This window comes from Mustelus asterias, chromosome 28, assembly GCF_964213995.1.
Source record: "Mustelus asterias chromosome 28, sMusAst1.hap1.1, whole genome shotgun sequence".
In the NCBI taxonomy this organism is placed as follows: Eukaryota; Metazoa; Chordata; class Chondrichthyes; order Carcharhiniformes; family Triakidae; genus Mustelus; species Mustelus asterias.
The window spans coordinates 28,278,151-28,294,914 of NC_135828.1; the positions used below are offsets into that span (position 1 = coordinate 28,278,151).

Sequence of the window (16,764 nt, forward strand, 5' to 3'; positions counted from 1 at the left end):
ACATTTAAGCGGTTATTGGATAGGCACATGGAGCACACCAGGATGGTAGGGAGTGGGATAGCTTGATCTTGGTTTCAGATGAAGGTCGGCACAACATCGTGGGCCGAAGGGCCTGTTCTATGCTGTACTGTTCTATGTTCTATAATCACCCATTTTTAAAACATCCAAGGCCTCATAGTTCTGTGAAACCTCACCTTGATCCTCAAAACAATGAAGCAAAACTCCAACCTTGCAACCCATGGGGGCGGCACGGTAGCACAGTGGTTAGCACTGCTGCTTCACAGCTCCAGGAACCTGGGTTCGATTCCCGGCTTGGGTCACTGTCTGTGTGGAGTTTGCACATTCTCCTCGTGTCTGCGTGGGTTTCCTCCGGGTGCTCCGGTTTCCTCCCACAGTCCAAAGATGTGCAGGTTAGGGGGAGTGGCCAAGCTAAATTGCCCCTTAGGGTCCTGGGATGCGTAGATTAGAGGGATTAGCGGGTAAATATGAGGGTTAGAGGGATTAGCAGGTAAATATGTAGGGATATGGGGAGAGGGCCTGGGTGGGATTGTTGTCGGTGCAGACTCGATGGGCTGAATGGCCTCTTTCTGCACTGTAGGGGTTCTATGGTTACTTGAATTAAGGCAGTTGATTGAATCCCATTGATGCTTTTCAAAGGGAAAGAGCATCTGGAGCTGTGCATACTGTATTATTTACAGCCTCCACATCACATTGACCCTTCCAATATGCACTCAACAAATACATCCACATTATTTTGGTTTTGTTCCATTTTTGTTGTTGGATGCAAGTGCATAGAAGTGTATTGTGTCAGTGAGGTGTTTGGCCACACCAGGTATCACAGTGCCTTGGCGTTCAGGATGGATGCTACCCAGAGTCAGTGAGGGGTTTGGTCTGTATTCTGCAGGAATAAGGTGGTTTTCTGCTCCAGCTGATCAGGTCCGTGGTTAGGACCTGCTCAGATTTTCCACCTCTCTCTCTCATTCGATACCAGGGTGACCATCAGAAAGGGTAAACAGCACAGAAACAGGCCATTTCATGCTGGTGTTTATACTGCGCTCGCCCCGCTTCTCTTCATTCCTCACCTAACTCCTCCTCTCACCTGTGTTTATCTAACCTCTACCTCAATACTGTTTGGATTCAGCCATTCCCGGTGGAAGCAGGTTCCACGTTCTCAGCACTCTCTGGGGAATAAAGAAGATTCTCCTGAATTCCCGATTAGATTTCTTTATTATAAATTCATTCGTGGGATATGGGTGTCGCTGGCTGGGCCAGCATTTATTGCCGACCCCTAGTTGCTCTTGGAGGGCAGTTGAAAGCCAACCACATTGGCTGGCACAGCGGTTAGCACTGCTGCCTCACAGCCTAGGGACCTGGGTTCAATTCCGGCCTCGGGTCACTCTGTGCGGAGTCTGCACATTCTCCCCGTGCCTGCGTGAGTTTCCTCCGGATGCTCCGGTTTCCTCTCACAGTTCGAAAGACATGCTGGTTAGGTGAATTGGCCATGCTAAATTCCCCCTCAGTGCACCCGAACAGACGCCAGAGTGTGGCGGCTAGGGGATTTTCACAGTAACTTCATTGCAGTGTGAATGTAAGCCTACTTGTTACTAATTAATAAATAAACATTGCTGTGGGTCTGGAGTCACATTCAGCCAGACCGGGTAAGGATGGCATATTTTATTCCCCAAAAACATTAGTGAACCGGGTGGGTTTTTAACAATAATCGGCAATGGTCATCAGAATTAGATTTTTAATTCCCAGATTTTTTTATTGAATTCAAATTCCACCATCTGCCACGGCAGGATTTGAACCCGGGTCCCCAGAGCATTAGCTGAGTATCTGGATTAATAGTCTAGCGATAATACCACTAGGCCAACGCCTCCCCAGTCTTGGTGACAATCCAATTTTGACAGCCTCTGGTTATGCTCTTCCCCACAAGTGGAAACATTCTCTATCCACCCTATCAAAACCTTTCAGAATTCTTGAGAACTCTATTATGGGGCCTTTACCTCCTTGTGGCACAGTGGTAAGTGTCCCTTACCTCTGGACTAGAGCTCTGGGCTCAAGTCCAATGCTACAGAAGGAGCATTCATAACAGGTCCAATGGGCTGATAATCAGGTCTGGAATCTTTCCATCTCTTCCCCAAAGGGAAAAGAATTTGTGTGTCTGAAGATGCAGTGAAAAGGGAAACTTTAGCCTTCCTTTTTCGAGAGAAAACTGAGACACAATCTGTTCATCCTTTTCTGATAGGTATACCTCGTTTCATCTTTAGAAATCCTTTCTGCACCGTCTACAGTGACTCTGTATCTCTTTTATAATGAGGTGACAGGAATTGTACTCAATACTGCAAAGTATGGTCTACCCGAGCTTTGATACAAGCTGCCATAATTCTTTATTTTTCAGTTCTCTGTCTCTAGGAATGAATCTGAGTGAGTGGTTTGCTTTCTTTATGCTCTTGTTAAGCTATGTCAGTACGTTTTGTGATGTGTGTATTTTTGCTGCCTGGCCACTTTGCTCATTTGCTCTTTGAATGCCAGCAAGTGCATATTAACCAGTTCTATAAATGAACAGATTTTAAATTGAGACAATCATATCCATCTGTTCCCACATCTGCATGAAATCCTCCCTGGCTTTTGAAAGCATTGATTTTTCTGAGTTGGGGAAGACAACTTGAGCTTCCAACAGAGCACCAGATGTATAAAATTAGGGGTGGCACAGTGGTTAGCACTGCTGCCTCACAGCACCATGGACCCAGGTTCGATTCCAGGCTTGGGTCACTGTCTGTGTGGAGTTTGTACATTCTCCCCGTGTCTGCGTGGGTTTCCTCCAGATGCTCTGGTTTCCTCCCACACTCCAAAGATGTGCAGGTTAGGTTGATTGGCCATGCTAAATTGCCCTTAGTGTCAGGGGGACTAGGAGAGTAACTGTAGTGATACTATGAAATGGATGATATTTCTTTAAATGCTGCTCTGACTAGGTTCTTCTCAAATCTTTCTGACATTTTCTGGTGCTAGTGGAATTGCCCCAGGTTTAAATGAACTAATTTTGTGATGAGGTTGTGATGAGGAATAGGTGTCAGAGCTGTTGTTTTTAGGGTGATAGGGGTGTTGTGTGTGACACAGCTGAGTGTCAGTGTTTTACTGTATTACAGACTCAGAAAGGCAGCAGACGGTTCAAGAGACTCGAGAACAGGAATGGGGTTTTTGCACTGTTGGTAAGTGTGAACTCGGATTATTTTAATGGCCACAGACAATTTCTTCCCCTTTCCCCTCCACGCCCGGACCTGGGATTCAGATGAGTTTAAAAAGTAACACAAAGCACATGTGGATACTAGAAACACTCTATGTCAGTGTGCAGAGCTGCCGGCTTCTGATTGGCCAGCACCACTAGGAGGCAGGGTGCCCTCCTGGAGACAGAGGGAATTCCTGTCACGTACTAACCACCCAAAGCTTTAAAGGGGGTTAAGCCAACAAAATGGAGCTGGACACTGGGATGCGGGAACCAGCCTCAGGGTAAAATCCAGCCCCTAGTTTCTGCTCATAGAATCTTGGAATGGTATAACACAGAAGGAAGCCATCTGGCCCACCGTGAAGTTGGCATAACGTTGTCTCAAGAAACTCGACACCATCCAGGACAAAGCAACCACTTGATTGGAACCCCAACCTAAAACAACCACTCCCTCCACCACTGACACACAGTAGCAGTTGTGCGTACCATCCACAAAATGCACTGCAGGAGCTAACCAAGACTCCTTAGGCAGCATCTTCCAAACTCACAACCACTACCATCTCAAAGGACAAGAGCCGATTCATTGGAACACCACCATTCGCAAGTTCCCCTCCAATAGGGTAATTATAGTCAGTGATTTCAACTTTCCCAACATCCATTTGGATTGACATAGTATTAAGGGATAGAGTGGATTTCTTGAAATGTGCACTGGAGAACTTTTTAAGCCAATATGTAGAGGGTCCAACAAGGGAAGGAGCTGTGCTGGACCTGATTCTGGAGAATGAAGCTGAACAGGTGGTTGAGGTGGTGGTGGGGGAGCATTTTAGTGACAGCGATCACAACACGGTACAATTTAAGCTTGTTATGGACAAAGAAATAGACGAGTTGCAAAAAAAAGTATTGGATGGGGGGAGCAGATTTTAGTAAAATAAGGCAGGATCTGGCCAAGGGTAGACTGGGAACAGCTGCTAATGGGGAAATCTACAGAAGAGAAGTGGGGGGTGTTTAAAAAGGAAATGGGGAGGGTACAGGCCCAACATGTTCCCTCGAGGGTGATGGGAAGGAGTCACAAGCCAGAGAAGCATGGATGACCAGAGATATTTGTATGTTCCTGTCAGGATTAAAGGCAAAGTAAATAGGAATAAAGAACCTTGGTTCTCGAGGGAGATTGTAACACTGATTAAGAGGAAGAGAGAGTTGTATGAAATGTACAGGCAGCAAGGAACAGATCAGATGCTCGAGGAGTATAAAAAGTGCAAGAAGCTACTTAAGAGGGAAATCAGGAGGGCTAAAAGAAGACATGAGGTTGCTTTGGCAGACAGAGTGAAGGAAAATCCAAAGAGCTTCTATAGGTATGCTAGGAGCAAAAGGATAGTGAGTGATAAAATTGGTCCTCTTGAAGACCAGAGTGGTAGACTGTGTATGGAACCAAAAGAGATGGGGGAGATACTAAATGGTTTTTTTGCATCCGTATTTACTGAGGAAATGGGCATGGAGTCTACGGAAATAGGGCAAACTGGTAGGGAGGTCATGGAACCTTTACAGATTAAAGGGGAGGAGGTGCTCGCTGTCTTGAGGCAAATCAGAGTGGATAAATCCCCAGGACCAGACAGGGTATTCCCACGGACCTTGAGGGAAGCTAGTGTTGAACTTGCAGGGGCCCTGGCAGACATATTGAAAACGTCAGTATTCACGGGGGAGGTGCCGGATGATTGGAGGGTGGCTCATGTTGTTCTGTTGTTTAAAAAAGGTTCCAAAAGAAATCCGGGAAATTACAGGCCAGTAAGTTTGACGTTGGTGGTGGGCAAGTTATTGGAAGGTGTGATAAGGGATAGGATCTACAAATATTTGGATAGACAGGGACTTATTAGGGAGAGTCAACATGGCTTTGTGTGTGGTAGGTCTATTAGAGTTTTTCGAGGAGGTTACCAGGAAAGTGGATGAAGGGAAGGCGGTGGATGTTGTCTACCTGGATTTCAGCAAGGCCTTTAACAAGGTCCCTCATGGGAGGTTAGTTAGGAAGGTTCAGTCGCTAGGTATACATGGGGAGGTAGTAAATTGGATTAGACACTGGCTCAATGGAAGAAGCCAGAGAGTGGTTGTGGAGGATTGCTTCTCTGAGTGGAGGCCTGTGACTAGTGGTGTGCCGCAGGAATCGGTGTTGGGTCCATTGTTGTTTGTCATCTATATCAATGATCTGGATGATAATGTGGTAAATTGGATCAGCAAGTTTGCTGATGATACAAAGATTGGAGGTGTAGTGGACAGTGAGGAAGGTTTTCAAAGCTTGCAGAGGGATTTGGACCAAGTAGAAAAATGGGCTGAAAAATGGCAATTGGAATTTAACGCAGACAAGTGTGAGATAATGCACATTGGAAGGACAAACCAAAGTAGAACGTACAGGGTAAATGGTAGGACTCTGAAGAGTGCAGTTAAACAGAGGGATCTGGGAATACAGGTACAAAATTCCCTAAAAGTGACGTCACAGGTGGATAGGGTCGTAAAGTGTGCCTTTGGTACATTGGCCTTTATAAATCGGAGTATCGAGTATAAAAGTTGGAGTGTTATGGTAAGGTTATATAACAGTAAGAAGTCTCACAACACCAGGTTAAAGTCCAACAGGTTTATTTGGTAGCAAATACCATAAGCTTTCGGAGCGCTGCCCCTTCGTCAGATGGAGTGGTTATCTGTTCTCAAATAATCACTCCATCTGACGAAGGGGCAGCGCTCCGCAAGTTTATGGTATTTGCTACCAAATAAACCTGTTGGACTTTAACCTGGTGTTGTGAGACTTCTTACTGTGCTTACCCCAGTCCAACGCCGGCATCTCCACATCAAGGTTATATAAGGCATTGGTGAGGCCGAATTTGGAGTATTGTGTACAGTTTTGGTCACCAAGTTACAGGAAGGATGTAAATAAGATTGAAAGAGTGCAGAGAAGGTTCACAAGGATGTTGCCGGGACTTGAGAAGCTGAGTTACAGAGAGAGATTGAATAGGTTGGGACTTTATTCCCTGGAGTGTAGAAGATTGAGGGGAGATTTGATAGAGGTGTATAAGATTTTGATGGGTATAGATAGAGTGAATGCAAGCAGGCTTATTCTGCTGAGGCTAGGGGAAAAAAAACCAGAGGGCATGGGTTAAGGGTGAAAGGAGAAAGGTTTAAAGGGAATATTAGGGGGGGCTTCTTCACGCAGAGAGTGGTGGGAGTGTGGAATGCGCTGCCGGATAAAGTGGTAAATGCGGGGTCACTTTTAACATTTAAGACAAACCTGGACGGGTTCATGGATGAGAGGGGTGTGGAGGGATATGGTCCAAGTGCAGGTCAGTGGGACTAGGCAAAAAATGGTTCGGCACAGACAAGAAGGGCCAAAAGGCCTGTTTCTGAGCTGTAATTTTCTATGGTTCTATATTCAGGATACAATGAGAAGGGAAGAGAGGCTTTTAGCAGCTACAAGGGAATCAGATCAGCAAGGGTATTAGCGAAGTACAGAAACTGCAGGGTGGAGCTTAAGAATACAATTGGGAAAGCAAAGAGGGAATATTGGAAAGCTCTGGCTGATAAAAGTAGCGAAAATCCCAAGATATTCTCTAAGTATATCGATGGGAAGAGGATAACCAGGGAAAGAGTAGGGCCCATTAGGGACCAAGGGGGCAATGTGTGGGTGGAGCCAGAGGACATTGGGAGAGTATTGAATGAATACTTCACATCTGTTTTTACTCAACGGAATGAAGAACGATGGTATGGAATTCAGGGAGAGAGACTGTGAGGTTCATGAACAAATTGACATAGAGAAGGACAAGGCATCGAAGGTGTTGGCGGGCTTAGAAATGGACACTTCTCCAGCTCCGGATGAAGTGTGTCCCAGGCTGCTGTAGAAGGCAAGGAAAGAGATTGCAGGGGCTCTGACCCAAATTTTTAATTCCTCTCTAGTCACGGGGGAGTCCCAGAGGACTGGAGAACAGCTAATGTGGTTCCGCGATTTAAAGAGGGTTGTAGAGATAGACTTGTGAGTCTCATGTCAGTGGTAGGGAAACTATTGGAGAAGATTCTGAAGGAGAGAACCTATCTCCACTTGGAGAGGCAAAACTTTATTAGGGATAGTCAGCATGGCTTTGTCAGGGGGAGTTCATGCCTAACAAATTTGATTGAATTTTTTGAGGAGGTGACTAGGTAGTGAAGCTGATGTAGTTTATATGGATTTCAGCAAAGGCTTTGACAAGTTCTCACATGGGAGATTTACAAAGAAGGCGAATGCTCATTGGACACAGGGTAATTTGATAAGGTTGATTCAAAATTGACTCAGTTGTAGGAGACAAAGGGTGATGACAGAAGATTGTTTTAGTGACTGGAAGCCAGCGTCCAGTGGCGGACCACGGGGATCTGTGCTGGGCCCCCTATTATTCGTCATTCGTATAAATGACATAGATGACATGTGGGAGGTAGGATCAGTAAGCTTGTGGATGACACAAAGATTGGCCGGGTGGGTAACAGTGAGGCTCAGTGTCTTGGGCTACAAGAAGATATAGACGGAATGGTCAAATGGGCAGATAAATGGCAGATGGAATTTAACCCTGAAAAGTGAGAGGTTACTTTGGAAGGAGTAATTTGATAAGAAAATACTCAATGAATGGTGGGACACTAGGAAATTCTGTGGAACAAAGGGACCGTTGCGTGTTTGTCCATAGATTGCTGAAGGGGGAAGGACATGTTTGTAGGCTGGTGAAAAAGGCATATGGGACTTTATCAATCTAGGCATAGATTACAAAAGCAGGGCAATCATGTTGGAGTTGTAGAGAACTTTGGTGAGGCCACAGCTGGAGTACTGGGTGCAGTTCTGGTTGACACATTATCAGAAGACTGTGATTGCACTGGAGGGGGTGCAGGGGAGATTCACCAGGATGCTGCCTGAGATGGAACATTTAAGCTGTGAAGAGAGGTTGGATAGGCTTGGGTTGTTTTCATTGGAGCAGAGCAGACTGAGGGGTGACCTGATCGAGGTGTACAAGATTATGAGAGACTTGGACAGAGTGGATAAGGAGCAGCTGTTGCATTTATTTGAAGGGTCAGTCACAAGGGGACATAGTTTCAAGGTGAGGGGCAGGAGGTTTGGGGGGTGTGAGGATGAGCTTTTTTACCCAGAGGGTGGTGACGGTCTGGAGTGCGCTGCCTGGGAGGGTGGTGGAGGCAGGATGCCTCACATCCTGAATGAACAGTTGGTGCATCATAACATTCGAAGCTGTGCTGGTAAATGGGATTAGGTGGGAGGTCAGGTGTTTCTCACGGGTCACTGCAGATTCGATGGGCCAAAGGGCCTCTTCTGCACTATGAGATTCTGTGAAGTCATTCACCACTCGTGACTTGGAGATATATCGCTCCCTCCCTAACAGCACTGTGGGTGTACCTACACAGTAAGAAGTCTAACAACACCAGGTTAAAGTCCAACACTTTGTACCTACACCACAGGCACTGCAGTGGTTCACGAAGGCAGCTCCCCACCACCTTCCCAAGGCCTTTAGGGACGGGCAATAAATGTTGGCCTAGCCAGCGATGCCCACATCCTGTAAATGAATAATAAAAAATTCATTTCTTGGAGCCACTCTCTTTCTCTGAATATATTCATAAAAACCTAGAAATCCCACCATGGCACTTTTGAGAATATTCAGTTTAAACACCCAGAAAATAGGATCTGGCATCGGTGTAAGTGCTTATCAAACTGTTGAGTTGTTGTAAAAACCTGGAGTTGTGTACAGATGTTGCTCACCTTACTCGGACTAGTCTATCTGCGACTCCAGTCCCACACTAAAGTGATTGACTGTTAAATACCCCTGCAGTGGCAGAGGAAGCCATTCAATCATTAGGGATAGTTAATAAATGGCCAACTGCCCAGCAGCACCCGCACCCTGAGGATGAATATAAAAATCCTATTTTTTATTCTTGCGTGGGACACGGGCGTCGCTGGCTGGCCAGCATTTATTGCCCATCCCAAGATGCCCTTGGAGTGCAGTTGAGAGTCAACTACATTGCTATGGGTCTGGAGTCACATAAGGACGGCAGATTTCCTTCCCTAAAGGACATGAGTGAACCAGATGGGTTTTCCCGACAATGGTTTCACGGTCATCAGTAGATTCTTAATTCCAGATTTTTTTTATTGAATTCAAATTCCACCATCTGCCGTGGCGGGATTCGAACCCGGGTCCCCGGAGCATTAGCTGAGCTTCTGGATAAATTTTCTAGTGACCACTAGGCCAGCACCTACCCACGTGATTCCTGGTGAGATCATTTCCTTCACATTGTCTCAGCTTGATTCATGGTGTAAAGCCTAGACTCCACTCTCCACCCTGACCTCAGCTGCAATGTGACACCTTTACCTGTCTGTAACGTCTCTCCAATAACCTGCCAAAAACTTTCCGATCCCGGAATTGGGACGTCGTTTCGTGATTGGTTGAAATAAGCCTTTCTGTGACACTATTGTTTGAATATTTAATTCACTCAGTGTGAAACAGTTCAGCTGTATCAGTGTCAATAAATATTGCATTTCTAAATCAGTGGCAGGAAACAGAGCAAATCAAATCACTTGGTTTATTTTCAAAGTTACAATTTGGAATTAACAAATAGCAGCAAGCAGCCAATCAGTTTAGTGAATAAATGCTTTAGTCCACACCTGGAAATTTCAGTGATCTGAAAATGTACCGTGTGAAAATATTTAGAACCAAAGAAGCCTTTCAGAATAAATTGCTCTTTCTGTCTCATAATGTCCCCCGTACAGTATTGTAAATCATAGAAACATTTTCAGAGGCCTACTCCGTGACCTCGAACTGTTGTCTGAAGTTTAAGTAATTTGATTATTTATTTTCTATGCAACTCACACCTCCCCCCCCCACACACAATATGGACATGGAAACCATCGTGTTCTTCACTTTAACCTTACCCACAGCCACTGATGTCGTCCTCACAACTCACTGCTTTCCACAACTTAACACAGTTCCCTGTTATGTTCCCTTCCCAACTTCTTGCTCACCCGTTTATCCGTCTTGTGAACCTGCTGGTCATCTTCCTCATCACAAGTCTGATGCAATCATTCAGAGTGCTTAAAGGTGAGGCGAGAGGTACAGGAGGAGATCAGGATAGCAGAGGAATATCTGAAAGTCACCAGGTTATGAAAGCACCGTAGAAATGAGGGGAAACCCGAGAAAATTGGAATTAGTTCAGGGGAGCAGGAGAATGAACGAATGAGTGGGGAAAATGGAGATGTGTCAGCTCTGATCCAAGGCTGCCTCTTGGTCAGACGTTTGTGGGTTCAATTTCTACCAAATAGTCGTGGGCAGAAACCCCAGGCTGTGCAGTGCTGAGGGAGTGCCGCACTGTCAGAGGGTCAGTACTGAGGGAGTGCCGCACTGTCAGAGGGTCAGTACTGAGGGAGTGCCGCACTGTCAGAGAGTCAGTACTGAGGGAGTGCCGCACTGTCATAGGGTCAGTGCTGAGGGAGTGCTGCACTGTCAGAGGTTCAGTACTGAGGGAGTGCCGCACTGTCAGAAGGTTAGTGCTGAGAGAGTGCCGCACTGTCATAGGGTCAGTGCTGAGGGAGTGCTGCACTGTCAGAGGGTCAGTGCTGAGGGAGTGCCGCACTGTCAGAGGGTCAGTGCTGAGGGAGTGCCGCACTGTCAGAGGGTCAGTGCTGAGGGAGTGCCGCACTGTCAGAGGGTCAGTGCTGAGGGAGTGCCGCACTGTCAGAGGGTCAGTGCTGAGGGAGTGCCGCACTGTCAGAGGGTCAGTGCTGAGGGAGTGCCGCACTGTCAGAGGGTTAGTGCTGAGAGAGTGCCGCACTGTCATAGGGTCAGTGCTGAGGGAGTGCCGCACTGTCAGAGGGTCAGTGCTGAGGGAGTGCCGCACTGTCAGAGGGTCAGTGCTGAGGGAGTGCCGCACTGTCAGAGGGTCAGTGCTGAGGGAGTGCCGCACTGTCAGAGGGTCAGTGCTGAGGGAGTGCCGCACTGTCAGAGGGTCAGTGCTGAGGGAGTGCCGCACTGTCAGAGGGTCAGTACTGAGGGAGTGCCGCACTGTCAGAGGGTTAGTGCTGAGAGAGTGCCGCACTGTCATAGGGTCAGTGCTGAGGGAGTGCCGCACTGTCAGAGGGTCAGTGCTGAGGGAGTGCCGCACTGTCAGAGGGTCAGTGCTGAGGGAGTGCCGCACTGTCAGAGGGTCAGTGCTGAGGGAGTGCTGCACTGTCAGAGGGCCAGTACTGAGGGAGTGCTGCACTGTCAGAGGGTCAGTGCTGAGGGAGTGCTGCACTGTCAGACGGTCAGTGCTGAGGGAGTGCTGCACTGTCAGAGGGTCAATACCGAGGGAGTGCTGCACTGTCTGAGGGTCAGTGCTGAGGGAGTACTGCACTGTCAGAGGGTCAGTACTGAGGGAGCGCTGCACTGTTGGAGGAGAGATGGGATGAGAAAAATTACTGTTTTAGGTGGGACTAAACGATCCTGTGGCAATATTTCTGAGAGTAAAGTTGTTCTCCTGGTGTCCCGGACATTATTGTCCTTCAAATAATATCAGTAAAATAGATGATCTCATTCCTATTTTTGGGTGATTGCAGTATTCAAATTTGCTGCTGCATTTCTACATTTCAACACTTGCATTGTCTGCAAATTGTTTCCATCAATGACCTCCCTTCAAACATAAGGTCAGAAGTGGGGATGTTCGCTGATGATTGTACAATGGGGGTTCAGCACCGTTCGTGACTCCTCAGATACTGAAGCAGTCCATGTTCAAATGCAGCAAGATCTGGACAATATCCAGGCTCGGGCTGGCAAGTAACATTCGTGCCATACAAGTGCCAGCGAATAGCCATCTTCAACAAGAGAGGATCTAACCATCTCTCCTTGACATTCAATAATATCACCATTGCTGAATCCCCCACTATCAACATCGTTAGAGGTTACTGTTGACAGAAACTGAATTGGACCAGACATATAAGAACAAAGAACAATACAGCACAGGAACAGGCCCTTCGGCCCTCCAAGCCCGCACCGCTCCCTGGTCCAAACTAGATCATTCTTTTGTATCCCTCCATTGTGACCACAAGGCTGGAAATCCTGTGATGAGTAACTCACCTCCTGACTCCCCAAAGTCTGTCCACCATCTACAAAGCATAAGTCAGGAGTGTGATGGGATACTCCCCAGTTGCCTGGATGGGTGCAGCTCCAACAACATTCAAGGAACTCAACACCACCCGGGACAAAGCAGTCCCGCTTGATTGCTACCCCTTCCACAAACATTCTCTCCCTTCACCACGGATGCACAGTGGCAGCCGTGTGTATCATTCACAAGATACATTGCAGGAACTCACTAAGGTTCCTTAAGCAGCACCTTCCAAACCCACGACCGCTACCATCTAGAAGGACAAGGGCAGCAAATACCTGGGAATGCCACCGCCTGGAGGTTCCCCTCCAAATGACACACCACCTTGGAAGTATATCGTTGTTCCTTCGGAGTCACTGGGTCAAAATCCTGGAATTCCCTCCCTAACAGCGCTGGTGGGTGTACCTACAGCGCACGGACCGCAGCGATTCAAGAAGGCAGCTCACCACCACCTTCCCAAGGGCATTGGGGATGGGCAATAAATGCTGGCCAGACAGTGACACCCATACCCTGTGAATGAATAATAACAAAGAACACTTTGGGATATCCTGAGGTTGTGAAAGATTCTGTATAAACATTTCCTTTCCTTTTAGAAAGTTTGAGGGAATGTGCAGAAGTGAAACAGGAACAACGGAGACTATTTTGGAGAAAAGAAGGGTACAAGAGGATGAGAATTGTCTGCAGACACTGAGAACTTTGAGAAATGCTGATTCAGTTGATTTTCATTAGTGTTCATTGTCTCGGATGGTTATAAGTGAGTGAAGACAAGTGTAGAAATATGAATCCAGAATAATTTAGAATCATACCGCGCAGAAGAGGCCCTTCGGCCCATCGAGTCTGCACCGACATACAAGAAGCACCTGACCTCTCACCTAATCTCATTTACCAGCACTTCGCCCATAGCCTTAGAATCATAAAATCCCTACAGTACAGAAGGAGGACATTCGGCCCATTGAGCTTGTGCTGTCCACAATCCCACCCAGGCCCTATTCCCGTAACCCCACACATTTACCCTGCTAATACCCCTGACACTCGGGTCAATTTAGCATGGCCAATCCACCTAACCCGCACATCTTTAGACTGTGGGAAGAAACTGGAGCACCCGAGGAAACCCACGCAGACACTGGGAGAACGTGCAAACTCCACGCAGTGACCGAGGCTGGAATTGAACCCCGGTCCCTGACGCTGTGAGGTAGCAGCGTTAACCACTGTGCCACCGTGCTGCCCCATTTGTTCCAGTCTCCAGCAGAATTAGGAATTCCTGCCAATGAGGACAAGGGCCTATCACCTCTCCAGGGGCTCCCCCACAAACTGGTTCCTCCGTACCTAAATCTCTAATATTGCTGCAACAGAGTCATGCTTTACAAGCTTTTTGTCTTGCACTCATAGGACAAATGCAAGAATATCAAATTTCAAAGGTCGCAACCATTTATACTGCATTGGAAAAGGGTGCTTATTAGTTGGAAAGTTGACCCTGATAGGTCAAGGTATTGCTATGGCAAATGCACTAGGGAACTATTGTCCCACAAGGATACAATAATTAGGCACAGTAAGAAGTCTCACAACACCAGGTTGAAGTCCAACAGGTTTATTTGGAATCAAGAGCTTTCGGAGCGCTGTTTCTTCCTCAGGTGAGTACCAAGGAACAGCGCTCCGAAAGCTTGTGATTCCAGATAAACCTGTTGGACTTCAACCTGGTGTTGTGAGACTTCTTATTGTGTCCACCCCAGTCCAATGCCGGCATCTCCACATCACAATAATTAGGAGCAGACCATTTGGCCCATTGAACCTGCTCTGTCATTTGATGAGATCATGGCTGATTTGATTGTGGTCTCAACTCTGTTTTCCTATCTGCCCCTGATAACTTTTGACTCTCTTGTTAACCAACAATCTATTGAACTCTGCCTTGAATATATTCAATCACCTGGCCTCTACTGCTCTCCGGGGAGAAAATTTCACAGTCCAATGATCCTTTGAAAGACAAAATTTCTTCTCAGCTCTCATTCTAAACTCCAATGGATATATGGCCAACCAATCCAATCTTTCCAGATAAGATAAGCCCTTCATCCCAGGAATCAGTCAAGTGAACCTTTTATGAAATGCTTCTAATGCAATTATATCCTTTCTTAAGTAAGGAAACCGAAACTGTACATGGTACTCCCGATGTGATCTCATTAAGGTCCTGTACAGTTGTATCCCTACTTTTACACTCGATTCCTCTTGCAATGAACACCAAAATTCCATTTGTGTTCCTTATCACTTGCTGTACCTCCAACCTAACTTTTTGTGATTCATATACCAGGATGCCCAGATCCCTCTATACTGTAGAGTTCTGCATTCTTTCTCCATTAAAATGAGATACTGCTTTTTAATTCTTCATGCCAAAGTGAACAAGTTCACATTTTCCTACATTATACTCCACCCGCCATCTTCATCTGTTGCTCAGCTTTTGAGAGCCTTATTTGAGGTAGACTGGGCAATTTTCAGTTCGGGATGTGGCTCTCTCCCGAGTACTTCCATAGATTCCCTACAGTGCAGAAGGAGGCTATTGAGCCCACCGAGTCTGCACCGATTCTCAGTCAAAGCATCTTAGTCCCCTATCCCCGTAACCGCACACATTTCCCATGGCTAATCCACTTAACCTATATGCCTTGGGACACTAAGGGGGCAATTTAGCATGGCCATTCTGCCTAATATGCACATCTTTGGACTGTGGGAAGAAACCAGAGCACCGGAGGAAACCCACGCAGACACGGGGAGAACGTGCAAACTCCACACAGACAGTGTCCCAAGCCGGGAATTGAACCCGGGTCCCTGGCACTGTGAGGGAGCTGTGCTAACCACTGTGCCACCATGCTGCCAATGTGCTGTCCATACTCTAGGCCACTCCATTTCTCCAAATTTCAGTTCTCCCAGTCCCCTCAATCTTCCAGTTTCCCGCAAGATCTCCCATATTCCTAACCTCCTGAGTCTTTTCAGCTTCCTTCTTGACCCTTCCTGATATACTCTGGCACCATCCTTCAGCACCCAACAGGTGCTCCCTAGGCTTCACGCCCCACCCAATAAGTACTCCTATGCCCTGGTCACTCTAGAAACTAGCCACCCATAAACCACTCCGCCCTGCATCTTACTTCCTCCCTGCCACAACCCCACTTCCTCCCTCAGCTGTTTATATTTGATCATCGTGCATCCTATAAACCTTAGAGCAGAATCTGAGATTGAGTGGATCAACAAAGAAACACGTCACAGAGTGATGGTACATTGAGAAAAATGCTGTGCACCAAAAGAGTGAGTGTGTGACACAGATAAAACAAAGATTGGGAAAGGAGAAGAGAGATGATTCCAGAAAGAGATGGCTTTCTGTGAGTGACCAGTGTCTGCCTCACAGCACCAGGGACCAGGTTCAATTCCAGCCTTGGGTGACTGTCTGTGTGGAGTTTGCATGTTCTCCCCATGTCGGCGTGGGTTTCCCCCGGATGCTCTGGTTTCCTCCCACATTCCAAAGATGTGCAGATTAGGTGGATTGACCATGCAAAATTGCCCCTTAGTGTCCAAAGAGGTGTAGGTTAGGTGGATTGGCCATTGTAAATGCGCGGGGTTATGGGGATATGGCGGGGGAGAGGACCTGGGTGAATGCTCTTTCAGAGAACTGGTGCAGACCCGATGGGCTGAATGTCCTCTTTCTGCACTGTAGGAATTCTCTGGTTCTATAAGAGTAACTTTATCGTGTGTGGTACATGTTATAATAAGTTTGCTGTAAATCTGGGAATGCTGCAACTCACTGTCCATCAAAGCTCATCAGGTCTGCAAACAGAGACTTGCGGCTGGCGTTGGGTTAGGTCCTGATGGCAGAGGGTGGCTACAGATGGCCTGCCAGCTGAGGACAAAGAAGCCGCCATGATCCCCTACCCTGAGTGGCAGTCCTGCGACCATTGGGACACTAAGGGGCAATTTAGCATGGCCAATCCACCTAATCGCCCAGTCAACCTCAAATAAGACATCTCAAAAACCAAGCAACTGCTGGAAGATTTGACAGTACTGGCAAAGGGCGAGGACAGAACACTCCATCATTAAACAGCCTGTTACATGCAATATACTGCCAATTGGGTACGATGCCTGAAGGACTGCAGATACGACTGCCTGACGCTCAGTCACCAGTTTTGGAGATGAGAGGAGGGGGGAGACAGATATCTGATCTGACTTTTGAAGATAAAAGAACAATACAGCACAGGAACAGGCCCTTCGGCCCATCAAGCCAGTGCTGACTCCGAATCCTTATATTTGGACCCACTACGGGCGGCACGGTAGCACAGTGGTTAGCACTGCTGCTTCACAGCTCCAGGGAACTGGGTTCGATTCCCGGCTTGGGTCACCGTCTGTGTGGAGTTTGCACATTCTCCTCG

The 16,764-nt window shown here is 47.1% G+C and overlaps 1 protein-coding gene across 4 annotated transcripts in view; it reads left to right on the forward strand.

The window, feature by feature from the left end:
• tbrg1 (transforming growth factor beta regulator 1) overlaps positions 1-16,764 on the forward strand; it is a 95,365-nt gene that overhangs the window by 30,155 nt on the left and 48,446 nt on the right. For 2 of the 4 annotated variants that reach the window (XM_078199774.1, XM_078199776.1), the window contains one exon: positions 3,150-3,212. The exons of 1 other annotated variant lie outside the window; for it this stretch is intronic. In XM_078199774.1, the coding sequence (XP_078055900.1) occupies positions 3,150-3,212 (63 nt within the window). Of the gene's footprint in view, positions 1-2,248; positions 2,428-3,149; positions 3,213-16,764 lie in introns of those variants that run through there. One more of the 4 variants, XM_078199777.1, reaches the window with a different exon arrangement.